At 37.4% G+C, this 26,314-nt stretch overlaps 1 protein-coding gene across 1 annotated transcript in view; it reads right to left on the bottom strand.

The window, feature by feature from the left end:
- The window catches only part of c1ql4b (complement C1q like 4b), a 21,355-nt gene extending 1,079 nt beyond the window's left edge, over positions 1–20,276 (bottom strand). Inside the window, exons 1-4 of the mRNA XM_087257759.1 lie at positions 19,892–20,276; positions 19,308–19,430; positions 17,898–18,553; positions 1–1,987 (exon numbers count right to left, since the gene is read on the bottom strand). The exon at positions 1–1,987 is cut by the window's left edge and continues 1,079 nt beyond it. Of these exons, the coding sequence (XP_087113885.1) occupies positions 1,808–1,987; positions 17,898–18,440 (723 nt within the window). The 5' untranslated portion in view covers positions 18,441–18,553; positions 19,308–19,430; positions 19,892–20,276 and the 3' untranslated portion in view covers positions 1–1,807. The remainder of the gene's footprint in view (positions 1,988–17,897; positions 18,554–19,307; positions 19,431–19,891) is intronic.
- Between the last annotated feature and the right edge of the window lie 6,038 nt (positions 20,277–26,314).

The raw sequence follows: 26,314 nt of genomic DNA, 5'->3' as shown, positions 1-26,314 counted from the left end.
TTGCACTGTTTTGTGACAGAATACACGTTAATATCCACTGCTGTATAGATATATGTTATGTTAATGTACAAAATAAACCTGATTTAACGTCCACAAACCAGGATTGAAGCGTCTTCTTTTAAAATTGTACTGAAATGCAGCTGTGGGGATAAAGTCGGTAAAATCACTGTTTTAAAAACATTTTAAACTTGTAAAACTCATTCTTAATCACATTTGATGATGATTGATGATCACAGAGAACTGAGCAGATCTTTAATCTGAGTTGCTTTGCACACATCCTGGCTTGTTGATATGATTATACACGTTACTGAGAAGACATGTTAATACCGGACTGTCAGTCAATTAGGTGGGCGGGGAAACCGCACTCCTATGTGAAGTTGTGGTGGGCCTCAAAATAGGAGGGATTTGGATCTTATTCTAACGTCAGGAAATTTTAAAAAAGAGACTTATTGTCTTTATATCACCCCAATATGACTGTGGACACACTACCTATACACTGTTCTGTCCAAACAGCTTACAAAAGATGATGTATATCATAGGTGCCCTTTAATGAATATCCATAGTGCTAATGTAATAACTTTAGTGCAAATTATTTCAAAGAAATAACATATTTGTAATCTTCAAATCAAAATATAACACACTCAAAAAAGCTGCTTGTTCAAACTACTTATTTAAAATTAATTCAAAGAGCACAATTCTTAATTTTTTAGGGGAAAACTTAATTGTTTTATGTTCAATCCACTTAAAGTTAACTTAATCAATCTGTGTTGGGACAACATGAAGGAATTGTGTTTTTTTTACAGTGTAACTTGCTTTGCCGAAATTAGATTTTGTAAGTAATCTTTACATAATGTCATTAATTAAGTAATAAGTAATTAAGGGCACAAGGTCTAATTTGTTAACATGCTTTAACATAAACTAGCGATTAAAATAAAAACTGCTGGGTATTTTAACTGAATTTGGCTAAAACGTGGATTAATCCAATGTTGAATTAAGGTAACTTAATTAAAATATTTAATCCAGCGGTTGGGTTAGTCTCTATTACACCCAAAATTGGGTTGAAATAACCCAGGGTTAGCAACAATTTTGCAGCATTTTCTTCTATGTGTGTTAATAAAGGTAACACACATATGATGTAACATTAAATTCAGTTAAAATGTCTTTGAAATGGTTGATATCAACATCGAGTATGATTATTGAATGCAGTAAAATTGTTCATTGTTATAAAACCATTTTGCCAAATTATGTTTATATCTGAAAGCAACAAAACATTACTTGAGCCCATAGCCCAATCAACCCAATGCTTCTTTGTATCTTTATTATCATTAAACACACCCCTCACTGCTGATTGGCTGCAAGTGTGTTTTGCTTAGAGCATCTGTAATTAATTAATGTTAACAAATTAATCAATTAATCAGTAAGATTTGTTTTCAGAGAATACATATGAATGTCTGTTATCTTAATTCATTTTTAGCTTTTTTCTCCATCTGAAATTCATATAAACGTAAAACAGATGTTTTGAATTGAACTAGATAAAATTTAGATGCCCCTGAGACAACTTTGTTTTTACAAATCAATCCAACTGCCAATGAATACAATCAAGTATCTTTACTTTGAAAAAAAAACTGGAATTGCATCAAATAATAAAGCCAAATGCATCAAGTGTTGTTGACTTTAAAATCTGAAAGTATACTCTAAGGAAAATTAAAATGACTCTTGATGTTATATCATGTTGTTTCACTAGTATATGTTGCTTTTTCACTGGCATTAAATAAGTGATCATGTATCTGTGTTTTTGTACAGTATGCTAGTCGGGGTAGATGAGAAAGCCGCTGAATGTGCTGTATTTGTTGGTGTTTCCACCGTGCACTTTTCCTCCATCGAGCTGCACACAGACCTCATCCCCCACATCTAAATGCAGGATCACACTGTTAGAGGCGTAGTCATAATTCTGATCTGCGTCCTGAGCGATCGCACTGGCCCTCACCTGAGAGAGGAGAAAAGAGAAACACAATGGTGTGTAATGTTGTAAAAGAGTTTAATCATCAAGGGAAAGAGAAGCATTCAGTGAATTACAAGCTGATAAATGCATTTGAAATACATGCTCAGACATGGAATGCATTTATACTTTTAAGATGCTTTTGCAATCAAATTTGAATTCATTTCAATATCAAAACAGTCTGTTATGGAGCCAGATCGGTCTCAAAAATAATACATTTACAAAATGAAATTCATACATGCACAGCACAATTTAATTTGTAAACACAATCCATAAATACAACACATGATTAGAAAGTAAAAATAAATGTTTTTGACAAATAAATTAGATTTGTGTAATTTTGAATCGTGTTTTAAATTTACCAATTGGATTTGTGCATTTTTGAATCGCGTGTTGAATTCACAACTTGAATTTGTGTATTTTCGAATCGTCATTTGAATTTACGAATTGGATTTGTGTATTTTTGAATCATGATTTTAATTCACAAATCGGATTTGTCTATTTTTGAATCGCGTTTTGAATTACGACTTGGATTTTTGTATTTTTTAATCGTGTTTTGAATTTACGAGTTGAACTTGTGTATTTTTGAATTGCGTTTTGAATTCACAAATAGGATTTGTGTATTTTTGTGAATACACAAAAATTGGATTTGTGTCTTTTTGAATTGCATTTTGAATTCACAAATAGGATTTGTGTAATTTTTAATCGCGTTTTGAATTAACAAATTGGATTAGTATATTTTTGAATCGTGATTTGAATTTACAAACTGGATTTGTATATCTTTGAATCATGTTTTTAATTTTGAAATTGGATTTGTGTATTTCTGAATCATGTTTTGAATTCACGAATTGGATTTGTATACATATGAACCGTGTTTTTAATTGGATTTTGTTAATGTGAATTGTGTTGTGGATGTATGAATCATGCTTTGTAAATGTATTATTTTTAAGACTGATCTGGCTTTATATCTGGATCTTCATAATGCCAGTATACAGTTAAATCATTGAATCTCATGGAAACAAGGTGCTGTTTTTCCCATAAACATTAACAATCAGTCGTTTTGCCTTATGGATTCTCATCTCCAACATAAGTATGCTGAGGGATATACAGGACAGACAGAGAGAATGAAAGACCAAGACAGAGCCAAACTCCAAGGGAATAAAGCTTATTGATCTCGGTGTTGCTTGTGTGTGGTGTGTAATTTATCAGCAAGATTTATACAGACAAAACACAAATTTGTTAAACTGTTGAACTAAAACGAAATATGCACATATTCCAAATTTATTCTAATATTTAATTTCTGATTTTTATTTCATGTCAGTAAAGCTCTTTATAAAAAACTAGAACAGAGCCTAAAAACATTTTTAAAATTTGCTGGATTGTTTCAACGTACTCAACCAAATTAAATTTGAAAACTTTAGGGATTGTATTTTACCCAAAAATTGGGTAAACTACAGAATAAAAAAAAGGTTGCGTAAAAAAGCAATAACATGTAATTATTTTTGAAACATCAGAAATAAAACCACACATCTGCGTTAATAAACGCCTATAAATGTCTTCAAGGAAAGGCTTTAATTTAAATGAACTGTTAATTAATGTATGATCTCTGTATTGGTCCATGCATAATGAATGAGTTTAATAAGTCTGATATTATAAAATATCAATTAAAAGTATCTTTTTTAATCACCCATAACACACTTTCTACATTTCCCAATGTATTTCAGTCGCGTCTCCAATTGATCGACATTTTCTTGAGTTATGCTTAATTCTTCTCACATCCACACATTAATTATCCCTGTCTTCCCCTCATCTTTTTCCCCCCACCACCTCTTCCCCCGTATCTGTTCTTTCCTTGCACCGTCTATCCATCTTTTTTTTCCGCTGGAATCGTAATAAAATGCAGGTCACGCGCGTCTCTCCACTGCGCGTCTCGTGTTGGCACGTGTCCCTGTCCAGTCTAAATCGGATTGATTAACGGCCCGAGGTGGCAGATCCCGCGGGAGGCCCGGGGCTGCGGTGGGGCCTCGCTTGCTCGGTAATTGCCCGGCGCAGTGGCTCGGCTGTTGCTCCTAATGGGGCCCACTCCTCAATAACTCCACTGTATCACAATAAACGGAGCCTCGCACCGACCACCGGTCAAATGGAGTCACCATGTATTAGCTGTGTGTGTGTGTGTGTGAGTGTGAAATAAAGAGAGACCGCTAGCTGGTCTCAATGACTAAACGAGGATATGGATGCTGTGCTTTATTGAATGTGGATTGTGTTGTTTTCCTCAGTGATTTCAACGACCCGTCATCAGATTAAATAGGAGGTCTTCGGTTTAAACTATACAGACAGTTTCTGGCAGAAAAGCGTGACGGTAATGCAAACGTATTCGTTAAATAAATTCAAGAGCCTAACATAACGTTCAGAAAAACTCACAGATAATTGGTTGTGAAAGTAATTTATTTTATTTGACTTTTATGAACGCCAATAAAACAAACTACACATGGCACTTTCAAAGTTATTTTCATTTCTTTTTGTTTTTATTTTAAAATAATCTTATTTTCGAGTTTGGCCATTCACAAAAATGCATAAAATGTATTTATGGCAGTTCTTTCCTCTAAGATAATCTTTGGGTTGTGCTGTATATAACCAGTGGTGTAAAGTAACATGTTCATATACTCCAATTACTGTAATTGAGTTTTCAGGAATTGTACTTTGCTAATTAGTTTTAAAAATAAGTACTTTTACTTTCCCTTGAGTACATTTTTAGTACTGTATCGGTACTTTTACTCCACTTCTTTCCTTCAACCTAATCACTTTATTTCTTTCTTGTTTCATGGTTATTGGCTAAAGCAGAAAAAAAATAAATTCAATTTGATTTTATGTAATCAAATTGCATCATACTGAACAACCTCAATAAACATGCACTTTTTTAAATGCAGCAAACCCTTTGAAAGCCTTAAAATGTCCAAGAAAATATCCAAAATCTTAACACACAATGACCCAAGTTTAAAGACTGCATGTCACTGAGGAGAAAATGAAGGATTTTGACTATAAGATGACTGAAACCATCAAACAGCCTTTAAGGGTCACGAAACACCAAAACACATTTTTTGAGCTGTTGACAGTCGCACCTGTGTCCCATGCTGCTAAAAACACTATTAGGACACCGATATTTCACAACAAAAGTGAAAACTGGTTGTTTTTGCGTTATTTCGAGCAAATTCGTTCTTCCGGTTTGAAACAAATTTATAAAGCTGCGTGACGGTGATTAGAACCTTGCGTATTCCACCGTGTAGACTGGCTACATCGTGACCTCTCTGAGCATGCTGGATTTATTCATGAGTACGACTTGGTTCAAACCAATCAGCGCGCTATATTGTGCAACTTCATTAATTTGCATGATAGCTTCGAAGACATTTTTTACATGATACAGTGTTCAGACGGCAGAGACGCCACGTTGTGTTGCCGAAACAAGTGAAGGAAAAACAAGAACTGTTTGGAGACACTGGTCGACAGTGTTGCATTTTTAAATGTGCTGCAACACATTTAGGTTGAAGGTTTTGCTTTCTTTTTCCAACAATGAGAGTGCAGCTGGACTCATGTGTGGACTACATTTCTGCTGCAGAATTGTCTATACTCACACGGCTTTCTGACGGTACCTACTGAGTGCATCTAAGTTACAGAGAAATGTGGAGTTTTTTTTCTTAAACGATGTGCGGTATCAAACATTCCACAGTCAGTCATTAAACACAGTCACTGTTTTTCTCCTCTGAAAATCAGCACGTGCCTAAATGGAAACTCCCATTTTTATCCAAATCCTTCTGTTTTTCCCTCCCCCGACACTCCCACCTAAATGAAGATAGACACACCCACTTTCCTGACTTTTTCCAAACTAGAGGTGTGAAAACACCCTGCTGAAACAGGGGGTTTCATGGCCCTTTAAACAATCCCCAAATGGAACGAATGAAAAATGGAAAGAAGGGCAGAAGAAAGGAAGGGCCAAGCAAGGGATGGAAGGACTGAAATAATGAAGGAAGGAAAGACCGACTAAATTCAAGGAAGGACTGAACGAACTAAGGAACGAATGAATGAATGAATGAATGAATGAATAACTGAACAAAGAACCAAATGAAGAAAGGAACAAAAGAATGAGGGAACAAATGAATAAAGAAACGAATGAACAAACAAATATAGAAAGATGCACTAAATGCAAAATGCACTACAAAATGTAATGTTTACACATCCCTGCACAAACTGCACTTAAACACATGAACTTTTCAATGAATTAATAAATGAAGAAAGAACCAAATAAAGAAAGGAACAAAAGAATGAAGGAAAGAATAAATGAGTGAATGAATGAAGGAACAAATTAACAAACAAACGAATGAATGAAGCACAGAACAAACAATTAATGGAAGGAAGGATGGAACAAACGAATATAAGAAGGCAAATAGGCACTAAATGCACTACAGAATGTTACGTTTACAGATCCCTGCACAAACTGCATGTAAACGCATCAAGTTTTCACAGTGTAATACTCACTACTCTTATACTCTTAAATACTTTTAAAAGGGTTATTTTTTACTATACTTACTTAGTATTTTATACTTCTACTCTAATTATAGACTGCATGTCGCTGATGAGAAAATGAAGTATGTCGACTGTATGATGACTGAACCCACCAAACAACCTTAAACGATGACTAAATGGAACGAATGAAGAATGGAAAGAAGGGCAGAAGGAAGGAAGGTCCGAACAAGGAATGGAAAGACTGAACTAATCAAGGAAGAAAGGACCAACTGAATGAAGGAAAGTTTTAAGGAAGGACTGAACAAACTAAGGAACGAAGGAATGAATGCATGAAAGAATGAATGAATGAATGAAGAACCAAATAAAGGAAGGAACAAAAAAATGAAGCAAAGAATGAATGAGTGAACGAATAAAGGAACAAACGAATGAAGGAACGAATTAACAAACAAACAAATCGATGAAGGACAGAACAAACAATAAATGGAAGAAAGGAAGGAGCAAACCAATTATTTGAAGACCACTAAATGCACTACAGAATGTTACGTTTACACATCCCTGCGCAAGCTGCAAGTAAATGCATCAAGTTTTCACAGTGTAATACTCACTACTCTTGAGTACTTTGAAAAGAGTTATTTTTTCTTGCACTACATTTTTGGGCAAGTAATGGTACTTTCACTTGAGTAGGATTTTTCAGTAGTCTTTCTACCACTGTATATAACTGTATATAAAGTACATTTGTTATAATTAAATACTGCTACAACTTCAATAATGATAATAATAAATATTTTAAAATGACAGTCGCCTGGCATACACAGTGAGTAACCTCAGAATATATCATGTTCTCCACTGTTAAAGGTTAACTCTATGATTTATGAATTCATGAATGAACCATTTATCTCCTGTAATTTTGTATTCATACAAATCCCCTGTTTCTGAGTAACATTTAAGAGGCTAATTGGTTATGTGACTGCAGGGCTCCTTGTATGACTGATTTAGCTAAAAACAGATTCACCTTCTGCATTGGTTGAGAAAGAAGAGGGATAATCCATTTAATTTTAATTGCATCTTTTATGTTGTCATACATGTGCATTTGAGTCTTTGTGCAAACAATCTTAGTTGAAGTGTTTGTGAAGGTTAGGACGGTGAGTGCAATAGGAGATGCTGCTTTATGAACCCACATCCATAAATGCATGAAAAGAATGAATGAATGTTCCACACTTAAGTGCAACATTGTTTGACAATACTTCATCACAAAGCCAAAGTATCTGCATACACATGACACTACTGAAACAAAGATAGTAGACATGCCAGACCAGTATGTGGTGCTGTAATTCTTATCCATAGGCATAACTGGCACAATAACACAAACTCTAAGTAAATATTCACACCTCATGTGGTTATTATGCAACTGTGATGGATAATTGACTGGAATGCATTGAGGTTCGACGTGGGACATTTCTGCTGAAGATCCAAGCTCTGACAGTGTCTGGAAAGCAGTTTATGTGTTTTCTTTAATTGATAAAATGGTTGTACATTTCACACTTGTAGGATAGTTCTCTTGATTTGATTGATTCAGACCAGAAATTAAAAAAATGCATTAAGGGTGCACTCACAACAGGCTATCCGAACCATGCCCCAGAGCGTTTCCGGTTCGTTTGACAAGTGTGAGTGCTCCGCATTGCCAATCGCACCCAGGTGCGGTTTGGTGGCCGGCACTGGCCTGGTTGAAAGAGGAGTGCCAGAGCGTGGTTCAGTTGGGCTTTGGTGCGGTACACTTGTAGTGTGAGTGCAAAGCATGCCTGAGCCCGAAACTGAAGACGTGACATCACTTTTAGGGGACTGTGTCATTTGGATTTATTAATCATTTAATCATAAGTTCAATGCAACTGTACCTAGTCTGAGTATGTCTTGGTTCACAATTTGTTTTTATGACTGATTTTTTATATGAAACAAACCAAAAAATACAACAAAAGGGTTTGATAAATTTACGATTTTATATACAGAACCTCTAAAGTGCTGTGCTAGGCTAAATGTGCTCATTGTATGTGTATATTTTATCCAGTGTAAACAAGAGCTTTAAAATGTTTTAAAATGTCAAAACACTAGTTTCCCTCATTACAAACAAAAAATTTAAATCTGCTGCAATGACATTTCTAATGTCTGCATTGAGGGCAGCACCGATGGGTCTGGGCTCAATCCGCTGTGATGACCCCAATAAAACAGAGACTAAGCCGAAGGAAAACTCCAGCAAGTTTATTTTAAATAATTTAGATTTAGTTCAGTTCAGTTGTTTTTTTCAAAACATCAATGTTGTCCTTTAAATTATAATTTTTATTACTTTTTAAACTCATAATGTCCCAGTATCTTATGTGTTTTAATTTCAATTTCTGTCACCTTGCATATGCGTGTGAAATATAATGTGTGCATAACAGCATAAAAACAGGGAAAATGCAGTCAAAAGGTATAGCTAATTCATCAAAATTAGCAACCGTAAAATGAAAAACATCAGAAATAAAAAAGAAAACACCCTGTCAAAGCAGTCTGTCTATAGGCTATTTTTTTAAACAGGCCTACTATAATTTAAAAGAAAGCTACAAAGTGGGCTATATTTTTTAAATTCTAAAATCATGTCATTTTTGTTTTGTTTAGATGTCTATGCTCCATGTTGTATTCACATAAAGCCAAACTACATCGTTTCAGTCCTAATTCAGTTCCTTCATTTGAAAACTCAACATCTCATCACACTTGTTTGGTATCCATCAGGCTTCAGACTGCAGCACTTATTTAGATAAGCAGCACCAACAGAGCAATAGCACCGCAGTTTAATTTAATCAAACCAAACCTGAAAAGTGGCGATATGGTGGCTCAGTGGTTAGCACTGTCGCCTCACATCAAGAAGGTCGCTGGTTCGAGTCCCGGCTCGGTCAGTTGACATTTCTGTGTGGAGTTTGCATGTTCTCCCAGTATTCGTGTGGGTTTTCTTCAGGTGCTCTGGTTTCCCCCACAGTCCAAAGACATGCGCTAATAGGTGAATTGAATAAACTAAATTGGCCATAGTGTGTGTGTGTGTGTGTGTAGGTGTGAATGAGTGTGTGTGGATGTTTCCCAGTACTGGGTTGCAGCTGGAAGCGCATCTGCTGTGTAAAACATAGGCTGGATAAGTTGGGGGTTCATTCCGCTGTGGTGACTGATGAATAAAGGGACTAAGCCGAAGGAAAATGAAAGAACCTGAAAAGTGTAAACAAGTGTTTTATGCAGAAAGTCCTTTTTTCACAAACACACCGAGTTTGCATTAGTTTGACCTTTTGTTCATCACAGGGCGGTGAGAGCCCTGGAAATGAGAGCTAGAGATCCCAATGAAGAAAATAAGAGGCAGAGAAAGCAAAAATCAGCAACCAGGGAAAAGTGGTTAACGAGTTTCTAACACAACAGCTGCAAAAGCCTGTCAAGTTACAGTGGGATTACCTTATTAACTATATTAATTAATTAATTGGAGGATGTAAACTCATTAGCCGCTGTGTAATTGACAGGATGTTCAAGGCTTTTCTAACAGCTTCTCTACATCACACTGTAATTAGTGCCGTGTTACTTTGACGAGACCACCGAGAGGGAGATTTTTTTTCAAGGTGGAGGTGAAGTGCTCGAGATGAACTACAAGTAAAACGATAGTCGTACAATGGGATGAGAAGAGACATGTTTACATAGCCCAGAATCAATTACTGAATTAATTAACTGAATTTGTAATGAGAAACAAATTGGCTGGGTATTCTGCTTGAGTGACATTAATTTGTGGATGTTGAGCTCCTCGCTGCACCCCTCATGATGCTGTTTTCATTTTTTATTCAGCCCCATGCAATCTATTCCAGCCACGAGGAGCCAAACTTCAACTAATAAGTGGCATTTCACAAATACATTAATATTCAGAGCTCTCTAGAAACAAAAATAACTGCCACAATTTCGCCGCAGTTTCAGGCTTCAGAGTTTTGCCTGTCTCAATGTGTGTTGGAATCTACCTGTATTAGACAAAAGATCATAGGCTGTGCTTGTAGTATCAGTTTGTGTAAATCTGTGACCCGCAATGAGGTCAGAAGTCCTTTCTGGTTCTCTCTCTCTCTGGCTTACACATGCGCTCACTCCTGCTGTCGTTTTGCTCATCTATCTTACTTACGCTGATCTGATGCTGTCTGTGTCTCTGGCCTCGCAGTAACACTTTCTCCCGACCTCTCTGTCGGCTCTCCTCTGATTAGCCATCCATCTTCCTCTCCTCCGTTCATCTCTCTATCATCCCACACCATTTTACTGCCTCTCATTGTACACCCTCCGCTTCTGGGTGGGCTCGCACTTTTAGATTTCTTGTATTTTTTTAAGAGATGGTATAATAAATATGACTTAAAGTTTATTTAGTCTAAAATACACCCAACAGGCACAGGATGTCAACCTGACGTCAGATTGACATTGTACCCCAACATTTTGGGGATGCTGCATTTTGTTTGGAAATGTAAATCTGGTTGATGTCAGAACCCAACGTCAGGCCGATGTCAATGTCCAATCTAAAATCAACCAAATATCAATATCTAATGATGTTAGAGCATGACGTTGTGTGGACGTTACCACTATGACATCCATCTGACTTTGGATTTTGGTTGCCATACCTGAGGAATAAATGCCAGCATTTGACATCAATATGATGTTGTTTTCCAACACAACCTAGAATCAACCAAATATCAATGTCATTATTGGACGTCAATATAACGTTTTCCTTAGACGCTCACTAGACACTGAATTTTGGTCACCTGACATCACAACCTAAATCTAACCTAATATTAACATCTTATGTCGTTGTGTGCCTGCTGGGCTGTGATATAAGCAAGTTTCCCTACATGTTCCACACAACAATGGCTGAATGTGTGCACAAAATTCACTTTTCAGAATTTCTCTTTATGTTCCACAGAATAAGACAGCTTGAAACAACAAAACTAGGGCCTAAAATTAACACTCACTAAGTGATAAATACAAGTAAAAATTGTCTGACTTCACCAGCTGGCTAAACGTTTAAAAAAAATATTTTAAAAATGCCTAAGAACTATTACATTTAGCATTTGATTTGATCTAATGCAAAGCAGTGGGCTGTCCTGGGAGCAGTTGGGAGTTTGGTGCCTTGCTCAAGGTTATCACCTAAAAACTGTGGTATTGGGGGTGAAGAGAGGGATTCTGGTTATTCACTCCCTCACCTACAATCCCTGCCGGTGCCGGGAATCACAAGACAAAGGCTGTGTCCAAAACCACCTACTACTCAGTAGGTACGGCATTTGAAGTTAAACGTACTACTCAGCCGTTAGAAGGGTACGTTCTGTACAGTATGAATGTGAGCAGTATGAATGGAACTTGGATGTACTACATCCGCAATTTTGTCATGATCACGTGACATACCCACATGAGTTGCATCGCTTCACTCCCATTGATGAATTCTCTTGTGGGGCATAATGGGATAGCGTATCGTCCATACGATGTGCACTTCAGAATCTCGCCAAAAGTTTTAGGTCATCCGGGTACTTCTTGCATACTGATTTTCGAATTCTATGAATTCTGACACACTGCTCGGCTGGCATATTCATTTTAGTGTACTATATAGTATGGAAGTATGCAATTCTGGACGCAGCCAAACTTTCTAACCCAAGGGTGCTCAATCCTGTTCCTGGAGATCTTCCTTTCTGCAGAGTTCAGCTCCAACTCTGATCAAACACAACTAAACCAACTAAGTAGGATCTGAAGGAGCACTTGGTAATTAAAAACAGGTGTGTTTGATCAAGGTTAAATACTGGTTAAGGTTTGCAGCTAAACTCTGCAGGAGGGTAGATCTCCAGGAACAGGATTAGGCACCCCTACACTAACTATTAGGTTACAGCTGGTCTAAACCAGGCTCATAGGAAATACTAGACTCTGACTACATCTCTCCAAATAATTTACTTATACACACTCTCATTTTGCTGTAGTTTCTTCATGAAGTTTAAATGCAGTATAACATCAACAATTCTTACAAATTACCATGTTTCAGAAACAGCCTTATTTTTTGGCAACTATTCACATAATACAAAAGAACTTAAAATATGTCAAAACTGTATCTATCTCCATGTGGACTACTTTTCTGATGTAGTCAGATTTCTTTGTGCCTCACATGGTACAGAGTTGTACCCAAGAGTTAGAGTCATGGTCATTTCCAACACAATCTCACACAATTCCTCCTATTTTGTGGTGAATTTGTAGGATTTCATTAGCCAGTCATGGTTTAATGGTTAGAGTTTTGACTTGTGATCGAAAGGCCACAGATTCAAGTTTCAGTACTAGGAGGGATGATGTTGTGGGAATGAATGAACAGTGCCCTCTTCCATCCTAAATACAAAGACTCATGTGAGACACTTGAACAAAGCAATGAACCCCCTAAAATCATTTTCCCACTAAGCTAGCAGTGTGTTCACGATGTTAAATGCAGAGCATAAATTCAGAGTGTAGGACACATCATACTTGGCCACATATGATAGCTTTTCCTTTCCTTTACTAATTTGCCGAAAACTAAAAAGTAGCATTTTCCTGTGAGTTGTGAGCTGATATTTTAAGATATTTAAGTCTGGCACATTTTCTTCAGTCACAGGGCACTGGAAGGTGTGGTAAAAAGTTTTAGGGCTCACACAAAAAGTTAAAAAAATAAAAGATGACCGAATTTCATTTTTTGAGTGAACTATCTCTTTAAGAATAATCCAAAACTCATGTTGGTGTGGTGGTGTGTTTGTTTGTGAGAATGCTTTGAGAGGACCTTGAGATGGGCTAAATAATTTAGCTAAGGGGAGAGATAATTAACGAGGGCAGAGATAGACATTTGGCAGAGTGTGGCTCTGTGTGTGTGTTTGTGTGTGGCCCAGGTGGAAAAGAGGGAATCTCATCTTAAAGACATGAATGATTTAACACAAGAGGAGATCACTGGAATGACAATCTATGCAATACAGCATGCCATACACTGCCTAAGCTTACTCTCCTCATCTTCTCACTTTCTCCATCTCGTTCTCCACTTAATGGAAGATATGTTGAATACCAGAGCAGTCTGGTTTATGGCCCACAGCACATGAGCTATTATATATACAGTAATATTACATTTTAGTGTGGGTAGCAATGGTTCTCTCTGCAAGAGTAAGTGCTTGCCTACTTATTGCTCAGATCTGAATGTTTTGGGGCTGTTCATAATTTTAAATGTGGCCTGTTTCACATTCATGTGTGAACTGATTCTAGTCATGAACTGATCCGCATTCACAAATCAATGATAACACGAACACATTTACATTTAGTCATTTAGCAGACGCATTTGTTCAAAGTGACATACAATTGAGGAAGCATTCTGCAATTCTATATGAAGATGCAATACACAAGAAGTGCTAATTATGAAAAGAAACTGTTTGTGCTCAGAGAATTTAGTACCAGAGTAGGGGGAGGGGGGAGTTTTTTGAGAAAGAGAGAGAGATTATAAAAGTGGTCTGTCAAGTCCACTCACCTGTGTAAAGTACACTTCACAAATGCACAAAGTTTATTATTATTATTTAATTATTTTTTTAAAAATATGGAGTGATTGAAAAATGTGTCTGATGCAAATGTCCAAAAAACTGTTGCAAGTGTTGGTTGAAGTGTCAAAGAGATATAAGATTGTGTTTTCTACACTACGCCCACTCACCTGTGTGAGGTACACTCATAATTATTAATTTAATATTAATGGAATAGTATAATTAAATTGAGAATATTAATAAAAGTTATAATAATAACAGTTTATAACATACAGCATGCTGTCATTTTAAAACTAAACACCGTAAGCATTTGTTTACTTTCAATATTGTTAATATTTATTGTACAACCCTTTAGGTTTAGGTTGTATAGAGCTGTCACATAAATAACTCACTTATTCAACTGCGCAGTGCAAGTGCGCAACTGTCATATATATATATATATATATGTAAAATGTAATATATGCAAAAGCTTAGAGTGGCATTGCAAAACATCTAATCTGTATTTGAGCTGTATAATAACTCACTTATTCAACTGCGCAGTGCAAGTGCGCAACTGTCATATACAGTATATATATATATATATATATATATATATATATATATATATATATATATGTAAAATGTAATATATGCAAAAGCTTAGAGTGGCATTGCAAAACATCTAATCTGTATTTGAGCTGTACTGTATCTGTACCTGAATTTAAGACCACCATCAGAATGATTCCATGATGTTTTTGTCTGTTTACACTTTTGTCATGAAAAAACATAAATGATCTGTCACAATATTAATATAATAATTTTATAATATTCATTTTCCTTCGGCTTAGTCACTTTATTTATCAGAAGTCGCCACGACGAATGAACCGGCAACTTATCCTGCATATGTTTGACACAGCAGGTGCCCTTCCAGCTGCAACCCAGTACTGGGACACATCCATACACTCATTCACACATACACTACAGCCAAGTTAGCTTATTCAATTCACCTATACCGCATGTCTTTGGACTGTGGGGGCAACCGGAGCACCCAGAGGAAACCCATGCAAACACGGATGTAACGCGGGAACATGCAAACTCAATCACAGAAATCTAGCGACCAGCGACCTTCTAGCTGTAAGACAACAGTGCTAACCACTGAGCCACCGTGTCGCCCCTTTATTATATTTATTCATGATGTTATTATTATTACTGTATTGTTTTGCTTTAGATTCTATATTGATCATCACCATTTTTCCTCTCGCTTTTTTGATGAATTCATTGGCTCAAAATGTGAATCCACTGAGATTACCTTTGCATGCAGAGCTTGAGCATTTGAATCAATAACCATAGCTATGTAGTTTCATATGCTGTTGAAAATAACATTTGAACCTCTAGTATTTTACAGATGCACTCATCTGACCACAAATCTGTGGATTCACTAATCATTTATCTTTTGTTCTGGATTATGTATGATAAACAGGCAAAGGGCATTAATTCAGGTTCTATGTCATGTTAATGACAGTGTGATGAAGGGAAGCTGACAGGTTGCTCCAGACTCATTAAAGGGTTTTCATCACTTGCTGTCATATGTGTCTGTCACAAAGAGCTAAAAGTTCCAGAAAACCTTGTATGTGTGCATGAAAAGATGGAGACAGTGTGTATGTAAACATATGTTGCCAGGGGAATTTTTATATCTCTTTGAATAATCCCCGCTTTTTGTTCCACTACTAAAAATCAAAACTGAGCGGTTGAGTTGAGAGCGCCTGAATCCCAGATCCGTGTCATGTTTCACCAGATGGAGAGGTTTTTTCTCTCCTTACTTTTTCATTTATTCTAAATCCACGGGTCCTGTGAGGACTGTCTCCAGCTGTTGCATTTCGTTCCACTCCAGAGAGACACAAAGAGAGAGCATTTGCTTGTTTGTGTGATGTACAATTGTCCTTTTCCATCGAGGTGCTGTTACCTATAGCTATTTGTGATTGGTGACATTTGTCGAATAGACTGCTTTAATTCAGGAACATGTCAGATTTAACTCATTCTGATATGCTTTGAAATTATATACTCTTTGTTATACCTTTTAAGTCCTCTTTGTCTTTTTATTTATTTTAAATGTATTTTCTTATTGGCAAACATCTTCAGCAAGATTTAGAGTGATAGGCTGAGAAAATGACTGCTGAATAATTCAGGAGCTGTCTTACTGGATCCTATTTGAATGCTAAATGTATTCCTTAATCCTGCCTTGGCAAATCTAATATTTGTTTGCAATTACCATCAAATCAGATGCTTGTTTTTAATACACTTCATTCATGTCTGACCTTTGTCTATGTAAAGTACCTCTAAAAACTTAGCAAACGGTGAATCAAAAAATGATTCAGATGCTAAATGTGGAAGTCTTCCCAAACTCCCTTTACACTAGCTTTCACTTAATTATATAAAAACTACATGAAGTATTTTATTTTAAATTCATGTACATTGCTCTTTGGAATACCTGATTCTGATAGGTCAGTTACAACATCCTAAATTGTGCTATTCCCTGATAATAACCAGCAAACACTTATATATCAGGCTCAGCTGGGCAACATGGGTCATTAGGGTCATCAGGGCTCACATTTTACCAATGTCTGTGTTTTCTTTGATCGAATCTGTGACTAAACCTGTTGCACTATTGTACTGCGATGTTCTACCAATCAAAGTACATGAATCCCACATTGTTACACTAATTGAATTGTGTCTAAATCATGGTAGTTTTTTTATTAATCACTCCTTTGCGTGGTACTGTATTTCAGGAAAGACACAAACAACCTACACCGTCATATAAGTTGGAGTTTTTATGAAAGATTTGTGTTTTATATGATGAAAAGCAGTGTAATTTCTCCAATGCCTTTAATGTGCATTTAGTTTTTTCTTGCTAATTGTTAGCAGCTACATTCAGTGAGATTCTAAAATACTTCAACTCAATTAAATATTTTGCCTCCAATTATTTAAGTAGTAAGTAGTCATGCAATAAGTGGAATAATGCACATCCATCCAGATGATATCGCAAAACAAACCCCTTCAGCAAATGCAAATTTGCTTTTCAGCAGCATGTTTGTAACTCGGAATTTAAAATGGAATTTTGCCAAATGGAATTTAAAAACATTCTCAGTTCCTTCCTCTAAGAGTCTTTTTGGCCCCGTTTGCAATGCGACCCAATTCCGATTTTGTGACACAGATCGGATCTGTTCTATGACCATGTAAAGACGGAAATTTGGATTCGGATATTCAGAGATTGGTTTCAGGCCTCCCTGATATGCGAAAATAAATCAAATATAAATCGGATTTGTGACAATGCGACTATCATGTAAACAGGCAGATCAAATTTATTGAGGCATTCCATTTTGTACGTCAATAAACTTGCGACAATGTGGTATTTCTTGACGGTTTAATAAAGTAGAAGGAAGAGTGTGTATGTGCTTGACCTAAAATTTCAGACCCACTGCTTCTCATCAATGCCCACAAGAATTTGCTCCCACCAGACTTGAGATCTCTCCCGTACCCACAAATTCCTCTGAATGGTGGAGGACACCATATATAAACCATAGGCACAAGCTGCAATGGCAGTCCTTTCCCTCTGACTCAAAATAATTTCTTCCATCGTGACTAGTGTGGCGCAGATGCTAGAACCCACCTTTATGCATGTGCAATGTCGTAAACTGTATTGCAATTGTTAACACATAAATCAGATATGAGTCAAAATTAAAGGAATGTGTAAAACGACAGGCTGAAAATAAATCAGATATACTCAACAAATCGGAATTGGGCATCAGGACCTGCAGTGTAAACGTGACCTTTGTTTACACACAGAGATCTCCTACCTGTCCATTTTTCTTGAGGTCGGCCCACATGCTCGTTCCATCTCCACCCCTCATGAGCACGTGATAAGTGAAGAAGTAGATTCCAGGAAGAGGGCAGGTGAACTTGCCTGTGGTAGGCTCATAGTAATTCCCAACATTTGTCACCACATCATCAAACTTGAGTACCTCGGTCCCCTCATGTTGCTTGCGCAGACCAGCATAGAAGGCTATTTTGGGGCTGTAGAAGGATGGGATGTATCCCCCAGGGCCTGGACCTGGAGGTCCAGGTGGACCTGGTTTTCCTGGTTCTCCAGGTGGCCCACGTGGACCGGGGGGACCTGGTAGGCCTTGGTTTCCACGAAAACCAGACTTGGCTCCTCCTTTGCGTCCAGGGATGTCGCGAGGAGGAGGTGAAACAGGCGTTAGTTCATTAGTGGGTGTTAAAGAGTCACAGACCATCTTGCAGCTGCCAAGCATTTCATAATGTGTACCTCCACCACCAGAACCACCCAGTTTGGTGCTGTGGACCAATAGTGGAATAGTGACCAGTAGCACCAGCACCATGGCCACACCCACTGCCGCGCCAATAACGCGCTTCCTGCGGCTGAGGCGTGAGGCAGCGATAGAGAGGAAGTCCTCCTCTCCTTTAGAAGAAACAGGCCCGGCCAGAATGATCTCTGGGAAGGAAAAAGGACTACGGTGAAATAGAAACTCTTAACGAGAGAATACAATGTGAGAAAATGCTGGCTGTATCTTAGAATTGTTTTTCCATCCAGCAACAACTCCAGCAACAAAGTAGATATCCGTCATGGAATAAAGGTTGCTTCATTTGCTTTAAAAGGTTCAATTTCTCTTTTTTTTGCTCTGCTTTACTACATTAAATCACAACAGGCAGCCCTCTAACCCCTATTCGCTCTTGTGAGTGACGCCCAGTTATCGCTCCATATAAACAGCAATTCTGGATGATCCAGTGGGTTTATATTGTCATATAAATATATATTGCTTGTCTGATATAAGCAACATGTGGGATTTGGGGTCTCCAAATTTTCGCCCGTGGATGGAGATTCTATCAGGTGATGTTGAGGTGTATTTCTCAGGGGTTGCTGTGCGACGGTGACGTCTCCCTAAAGATTAATGAAGAGACAGCGGTGTGGCTTAAGCCTCCATGAGAAGTTCAAGAAGCGTTCAGGAAAATTTCCAGAAAAGTCCATGTCCACTGCAGCATTTAAACAAACTGCCCCTCCTCTCACAGAAGAAAGCTGTGGTTGTGATTCAAAATGATGGAAAGCAATCCACGTTATAAACAATTTTCTCCTTTCATGACAGTCTTAAACCTTCAATCGTTCGGTTTAAGCAGTTGGCTTGTAAACGTCCTGTAACCCTGATGGTAAATAGATGGCGAGATACACAATGATATTAAAGCAAGCTCACACAGCACTCTAGGTGATTTTCAATCCCTGCTGGTCTTCATCAAACTTCAGGTCCCAAGATCAATCTCCTCTGGCATCTTGACATGTGACTGACTGAGTTTTTAAATTGGCAAAACTGTAAAACCTACAACACATAAAGAGCAACAGATATTTGAATGCTTAGTAAGAGTTATTTTTTATTTTTTTAGTGATAAGCAAAAAATAAAAAATTAGATAAAATAAAAGAATAAAAAAAGATTTCTCTTCCCCAATACTCAAACGCAATATATATTTTAATCGACATTACTCATTTACTGAATTTATTAAATTAATCATCACAGTTTGCTTATACTTTACCTCTCCAAAACTACAAATTGTATATAACAGTTCCTCATTTAACTAATATTAAACTAGCCTATTTGCTATCATACATGCACTGTAACTTTTCTAGCCTCTTTACAGCTGCTCTTTACATCAAAATGGATGTTTCATATACTTTTCTCAGTTCTGGTAGCAGTTAAAAAATACATGCATTAAGACAGTTAATTAAAAGTTTATCTAACATGTCTGAGCAACAAACCAGAACAGTAAAACAATCGTGCCTACCTGATAAGTTCCCAGAGAATGTGAAAATTGATGAGTAACTCCGGTCGACAGCGCAGCTCCTCTCGCGTGCGCGCTCAGCTCAGAGTCTGTCAGAGAAACTCGCGCCTTCGGGTTTTTCTTTAACGGTCACTCTTGCTCTGACTGTTGTCAGCTTGATAAATCTCCGGGTTTCTCCTTTTGCTGCTTCTTCGCCGCCTTTCCCGCTTTTTTAACACAGTTCACTTTCAGCTCGCCTACTTCAGGCGTATAATATCTTTATGAAACTACTACTACCTCTTGTAAAAGATTCGCTAGTAAGTAAATTACTATTTAAATTTCGTATGTTCCAATCTCTTTCTTAAGAAATCACCAAGAAGCAACAGTTTCTCACTTGTTCGATTTCTGTGAGGAAAGGGCGCTTCCACCCGCGGGAAGCCTGTCGCGCGCTCCCGCCCTCCGCACAATTACGCGCGCGCGCTCACTCACACCGGTCTCCGCAGATCAAGAAATCGATTTCCCGAGGAGATGTGCATCCTAATAGGGTTGCTGTCTACCCAATTAGTACTTATAAAAATAAGTCAGGTTGTACTGGTATGCTGTCATTATAGCAGGAGAAAGAGAGAGATGATTGGAGGAAGAAATACCCATAAGACCCTCTAAATAAAGCTGTATTTAACGCATGGTCTATATTGGAAAAAAACCGAGCACTGTATATTTCATGACATAATAGTATATTTCAGATGAGCAGATACAATTCACCTTAACTAAAATCTTACCTTAAACATAATTTGTAGCAGCAAAACATTAATGTCAAGTGGAAACAATTTGTCTCCATATTTCTACCTTTTCTATTTATTTATTTATTTATTCATTCATTCATTCATTCATTTATTTATTTATTTAGATCTATTAAGGCTATACTGTCACTTTTTGGGTTTTAACATTAAAGTAGGTTAAGAGATAGTTCAGCAAGTGTCATTCTATGTTCTCTTGAACACAAAAGGAGATATTTTGAAGAATGTTGGTAATAGGTGTTGCCACTAACATAGTAAAAATGCTATAAAAATCAATGGCAAAATCAATGGCAATGAAAAGACAATGACAATATTATTAACATAGCACAATTTGAACAACTGGCAGCATGGTGGTGCAGAGGGTAGCGCTTGTCTCACAGCAAGAAGGTCGCTGGTTCGAGCCTTGGCTGGGTCAGTTGGGATTTCTGTGTAGAGTTTGCTCCGGGTGCTCCGGTTTCCCCCACAAGTCCAAAGACATGCCCTATAAGTGAAATGGGTAAGCTAAATTGTCCGTATAGTGTATGTGTGTGAAGGGAAGTGTATGGGTGTTTCCCAGTAATGGGTTGTAACTGGAAGGTCATCCGCTGCGTAAAACATATGATGGATAAGTTGCCGGTTCATTCTGCTATGGTGACCCCAGACTAATAAAGGGACTAAGCCGAAAAGAATGAATGAATTTATTTATAATAGGCATCCTTCATTGTGTAAATCGTGACTGTCTTAAACTTACTTATTCATGACTGCTTAGGCATCTTTACCCTTATATCAATTAAAAGAGAATGAGATGTTCATTACATAACTCACAAAAAAGAAAATCCTCTTCGTATTCATCTGTGTTTGTGTTAAAAGAGGCAGAGGGAGGAGAAAAGGACAAGAAAGCCTGACGGAGGGAGAGGGAATGACAGTGTGTAGGGTGAAAGACAGTTTAGTTGTGTTTTCAAGTCTGTTGTCAGTGTCTCTGTTTCTTTAGCCTTCAGAGCTCATTAGCAGTGATAGACACATTGCTACTGACAACCTCCCCCACACACTTTAGCTCTCACCTTACTTTATCCCTATCATCCCACTTTCACGATCATTTATATCTCTATCAGCAGCTCCCTGTCGCTATTATCAGTTTTTCTAAAGCCCCTCTCCTTCTCTCTTTTCATCACACTGTTTTAGTTTTAGCTCTCGCACTGCTGGAGGATCAGTCATAGTCGTGTCTCCGTGTGAGGTGTGAGGTCTTTGTGTGAGGTGAGATTTATGCGATATTGAGGTTTTCTGCATAAGTTAAATTTGCATCTTTGGATTTAAAATTGATTAATGGCATTTTGAGAGTAAAAAAAAACCCTTCCAGTCACCGGCCACTTTATTAGGTACACCTGTCCAACTGCTTGATAACACAAATTTCTAATCAGCCAATCATATGGCTGGAACTCGATGCATTAAGGCATGTCGACATGTTCAAGATGATCTGCAGCAGTTTAAATCGAGCATCAGAATAAAGAAGAAAGGTGATTTAAGTGACTGAATGTTGCATATTTGTTGGTGCCAGGCGGGCTGGTCTGAGTATTTCAGAAACTGCTGATCTACTGGCATTTTCACGCACAACCATCTCTAGGATTTACAAGGAATGGTCAGAAAAAGAGAAATTATCCAGTGAGCGGCAGTTTTGTGGGCGCTAATGCCTTGTAGATGCCAGAAGTCAGAGAAGAATAGCCAGATAGAAAGAGCTGATAGAAAGGCAACAGTGACTCAAATAAATACTCGTTACAAGCGAAGTGTGCAGAAGAGCATTTCTGAACGCACAACACGTCCAACCTTGAGGCGGATAGGATACAGCAGCAGAAGACCAGACCGGGTGCCACTCCTGTCAGCTGAGAATAGGAAATTGAGGCTACAATTCACACAGGCTCACCAAAATTGGACGATAGAACATTGGAAAAACGTCGCCTGGTCAGATGAGTCTCGATTTCTGTTGCGACATTCGGATGGTAGGGTCAGAATTTGACGTCAACAACATAAAAGCATGGATCCATCCTGCCTTGTATCAACGGTTCAGGCTTGTGGTGGTGGTGAAACAGGGTAGGGGCATATTTTCTTGTTACACCTTGGGCCCATTAGTACCAACTGAGCATCGTGTCAAGGTCACAGCCTACCTGAGTATTGTTGCTGACCATGTCCATCCCTTTATGACCACAGTGTACTCATCTTCTGATGGCTACTTCCAGCAGGATAACGCACCATGTCATAAAGCATGAATAATCTCAGACTGGTTTCTTGAACATGACAATGGGTTCACTGTACTCAAATGGCCTCCACAGTCGTTATTTCTCAATCCAATAAAGCACCTTTGGCATGTGGTGGAATGAAAGATTCACATCGTGGATGTGCAGCCGACAAATCTGCAGCAGCTGCATGATTCTCTCATGGCAATATAGAACAAAATCTCTGAGGAATATTTCCAGTACCTTGTTGAATCTATACCACAAAGGATTAAGGCAGTTCTGAAGGCAAAAGGGGGTACAACCCGGTACTAGTAAGGTGTACATAATAAAGTGTATACAGGCAATATAAAACTATAAACCGTGGCTCCTCATATGATCCTCATATCAATCTGTGCAATTTTTTTGATTTCCACATCCGAATAATGATATATGCACATAGGAGCACATCAGATATTATAAATGAAAACTCAAACATGCTTGCTTGGCCAATCAGTGTTGTCTGGAGATATGTAATTCTGGTTATATGAATCTGCAAAACATCAAAAATGTATTTGTACAAACATTTCACTGTAGTTTCTGAACATTAATAATATACATTGTTATTTTTATCACTAATTATGATTACAGGAGAAGATTATGCGTTGTAAATCAGGGGTGTCAAACTTCCTGGAGTTCTTGGAGGGCTGCAGCCTGACACAGTTTAGTTCCAACCCTGCTTCAACACACTTACTGTACCTATAAGTTTCAAACAAGCCTGAAGGACTCAATTAGTTTGATCAGGTGTTTTTAATTAGTGTTTGAACTAAACTGTGCAGAGTTTTGACACCTGTGTTGTAAATTAATAAACCTTTTTTTGGTGCAGTTGTTAGTACAAATAAGAACCTCAAAACACTTCAACGATGAGCATGTAAATCCACAAATCCACATCACATATTTATCTCCATATGGACAATTTCTCTGACATAGGCGTAGTTTGCTTTTTCTAAGTTCAGGTGTGGTGTCATAAAACCATTTTTTACTAAAGCTCAATTGTAAAAACACGGTTAAAGGTCAAGGATGCTTCAGTGTTATGCTTACTTTGATTAACACTCAGTAGGGTTAAAGTATGGTTTGTTATACAATAGTCAACATTTGAAGTGGATCAAAAAGGTTTTCAAAAATGTCAAGAATGAGTTTGTTCTAGTTTTAAGACAAGCTTGAAAAACAATTTTGATCCACTTCAAATGTTGACTACTGTAGGTGATCCATATGACATGCAACATAGGCTCATTCTGAAAATGTAGCCCTATATACGCTTCTAGAGATTGTGAATTATGTAGCCAAAAGTAAGTATGGCTGTATTTAGTTTTTAAAAGGAATGTTACGTGGCAGTATCACGCTTACCTCCATATGGACGGCTTTCTCGCTGTTGCAAGTTTGTCCAGTTAGCTCGCCATGCACGTCCGTGGCCTTGAGGTGCAGAGAGGTGATGAGCATAACGACGGGGTTTGAGTCTGGAGAAGAAGGATTCCAAAAAGCAGGTAAAACAAAAACAAAATCCAAAAAAATAAAATAAGCAAGTAAATAACAGGGTGAGAAACGTGGTAAAAATCAGGTGAGGGCTTTTCACAACAACAACAAATTTTTGCAGTTCTCGATGCACAAGAAATATTCAGGTATGATCCTTGTTCATTAAGTGGTAATCATCTTCCTTTTAAAATACTTAACATGCTTCATGAAAGTGTCATGACCAATATTCACTCACTCATTTTCCTTTGGCTTAGTTCTTGATTTATCAGGAGTCACCACAGCGGAATCGCACCAATTACTCTGGCTTATGCCTTTCCAGCCGCAACTCAGCACTGTCTGAGAGTACACAAACTTGTTAACCCCCAGGTGCTAGGAAACACCTATACATTTTCTTATTTAGACATACGTTATGATTTTGCCAAGTACGATGCAATCCTGGACTAACATCTATGTTGATCCTGGAACATCATTTTTGTTCGAAAATATAATCCATACTTATTTCCTACCCCTAAACCCAACCATAAGTGTGAATTATTCCCAAAATCAGAGGGAAATAATTAGATAACAATCATGTAGAAGTGCGCAAACCAAACCGTAAGCCTAATCTCAACATAAACAGTAAATCTCCTCTCTGGAGACTGCAAATTATGTAGCCAGAAATACGTATGGATGTATTTCGTTTTTAAAATAAATGCTACGGGTCGGTATGGCTCACCAGCTGACTGCTTACCTTCGTATGGACGGCTTTCCCGCTGTTACCAGTTTGTCCAGTGGCTCACCATGTGATGCAGAGAGGTGATAACCACAGCGACGACATCCGAGTCCAGCGAAGAACAGTTCCAGAAAGCAGGTAAAACAAAGACAGAATCCAAAAAATAAAATAAATGAGAAATTACAGGGTGAGAATGTGGTAAAACGTGGTAAAAATTATGTGAGGGCTTTTCACAACGCCAACTTTTCATAAGAATACGTATTTAAAAATTTTGCAGTTCTCGATGCACAAGAAATATTGAAGATATTGATGATTCTTGTTCATTAAGGGTTATTCATCTTCCTTTTAACAATATTTGATGTGCTTTGAAATGCCAATTATTCTTGTATATGCCCTTCCAGCCACAGCTCAGCACTGAGAGTACACTAACTCGTGAACACAAAGTGCTAGGAAACACCCAAACATTTTCTCATACACACACATGCAAACACACACAAACACCACAACCAATTTATTTTTCAATTTAACCTATACCGCATGTCTTTGAGAAACCTATGCAAACACAAGGTACACTCACAAAAACATGACTCAAACCAGCAACCTTCTTGATATAAAGTGAATGTACAAATTGTTAAAAAATTTAGTAAATTACACAGTATTTCACTGTAATATGAAATGTATTTTGTTGTAGAATATAAAGTATACAGTATGTTATTGTTGTTTTAAAGTTGCATTGTGAAAATTACTGTATATTTTACAGTAAAGATTTACATACAGTTATATAAATACACATACAGCAGATAAATTGTGATGTAAATGTAAATACAATATAAATACAGTATTTCTGCTGTAAGTGATTTATGATTTACAGTAAGTTACTGGTAAACTACTGCCAGTAGGTTACTATAGATTCTTCGGGAAATTGGTAAAATATATATATAAAATTTATGACAAAAATATAACCCTTCTCCCCCAAGCCAAACTCAAAGAAATCAGCCTTTATATAGCTTTACACAAAATAAAAATATAGGAAATACTCTGAAAATAATAAAACATAATTTGGGAAATATTTGTAATTGATAAATGAATAGAAAGTTCCCATTTTGTTATGAACGAAATATATATATTTTGATACATAACACGTTTTTGGTTTCTCAGAGATGGGTTGCAGCTGGAAGGGCATTCACTGCGTAAAACATGTGCTGGATAAGTTGCCGGTTCA

The sequence above is a fragment of the Danio rerio genome, chromosome 6 (genome assembly GCF_052040795.2).
Source record: "Danio rerio strain M-AB ecotype USA chromosome 6, GRCz13ab, whole genome shotgun sequence".
Classification (NCBI taxonomy): Eukaryota; Metazoa; Chordata; class Actinopteri; order Cypriniformes; family Danionidae; genus Danio; species Danio rerio.
Note: the sequence above shows the minus strand (reverse complement) of the source record. Positions and strands in the feature narration are given on the sequence as shown.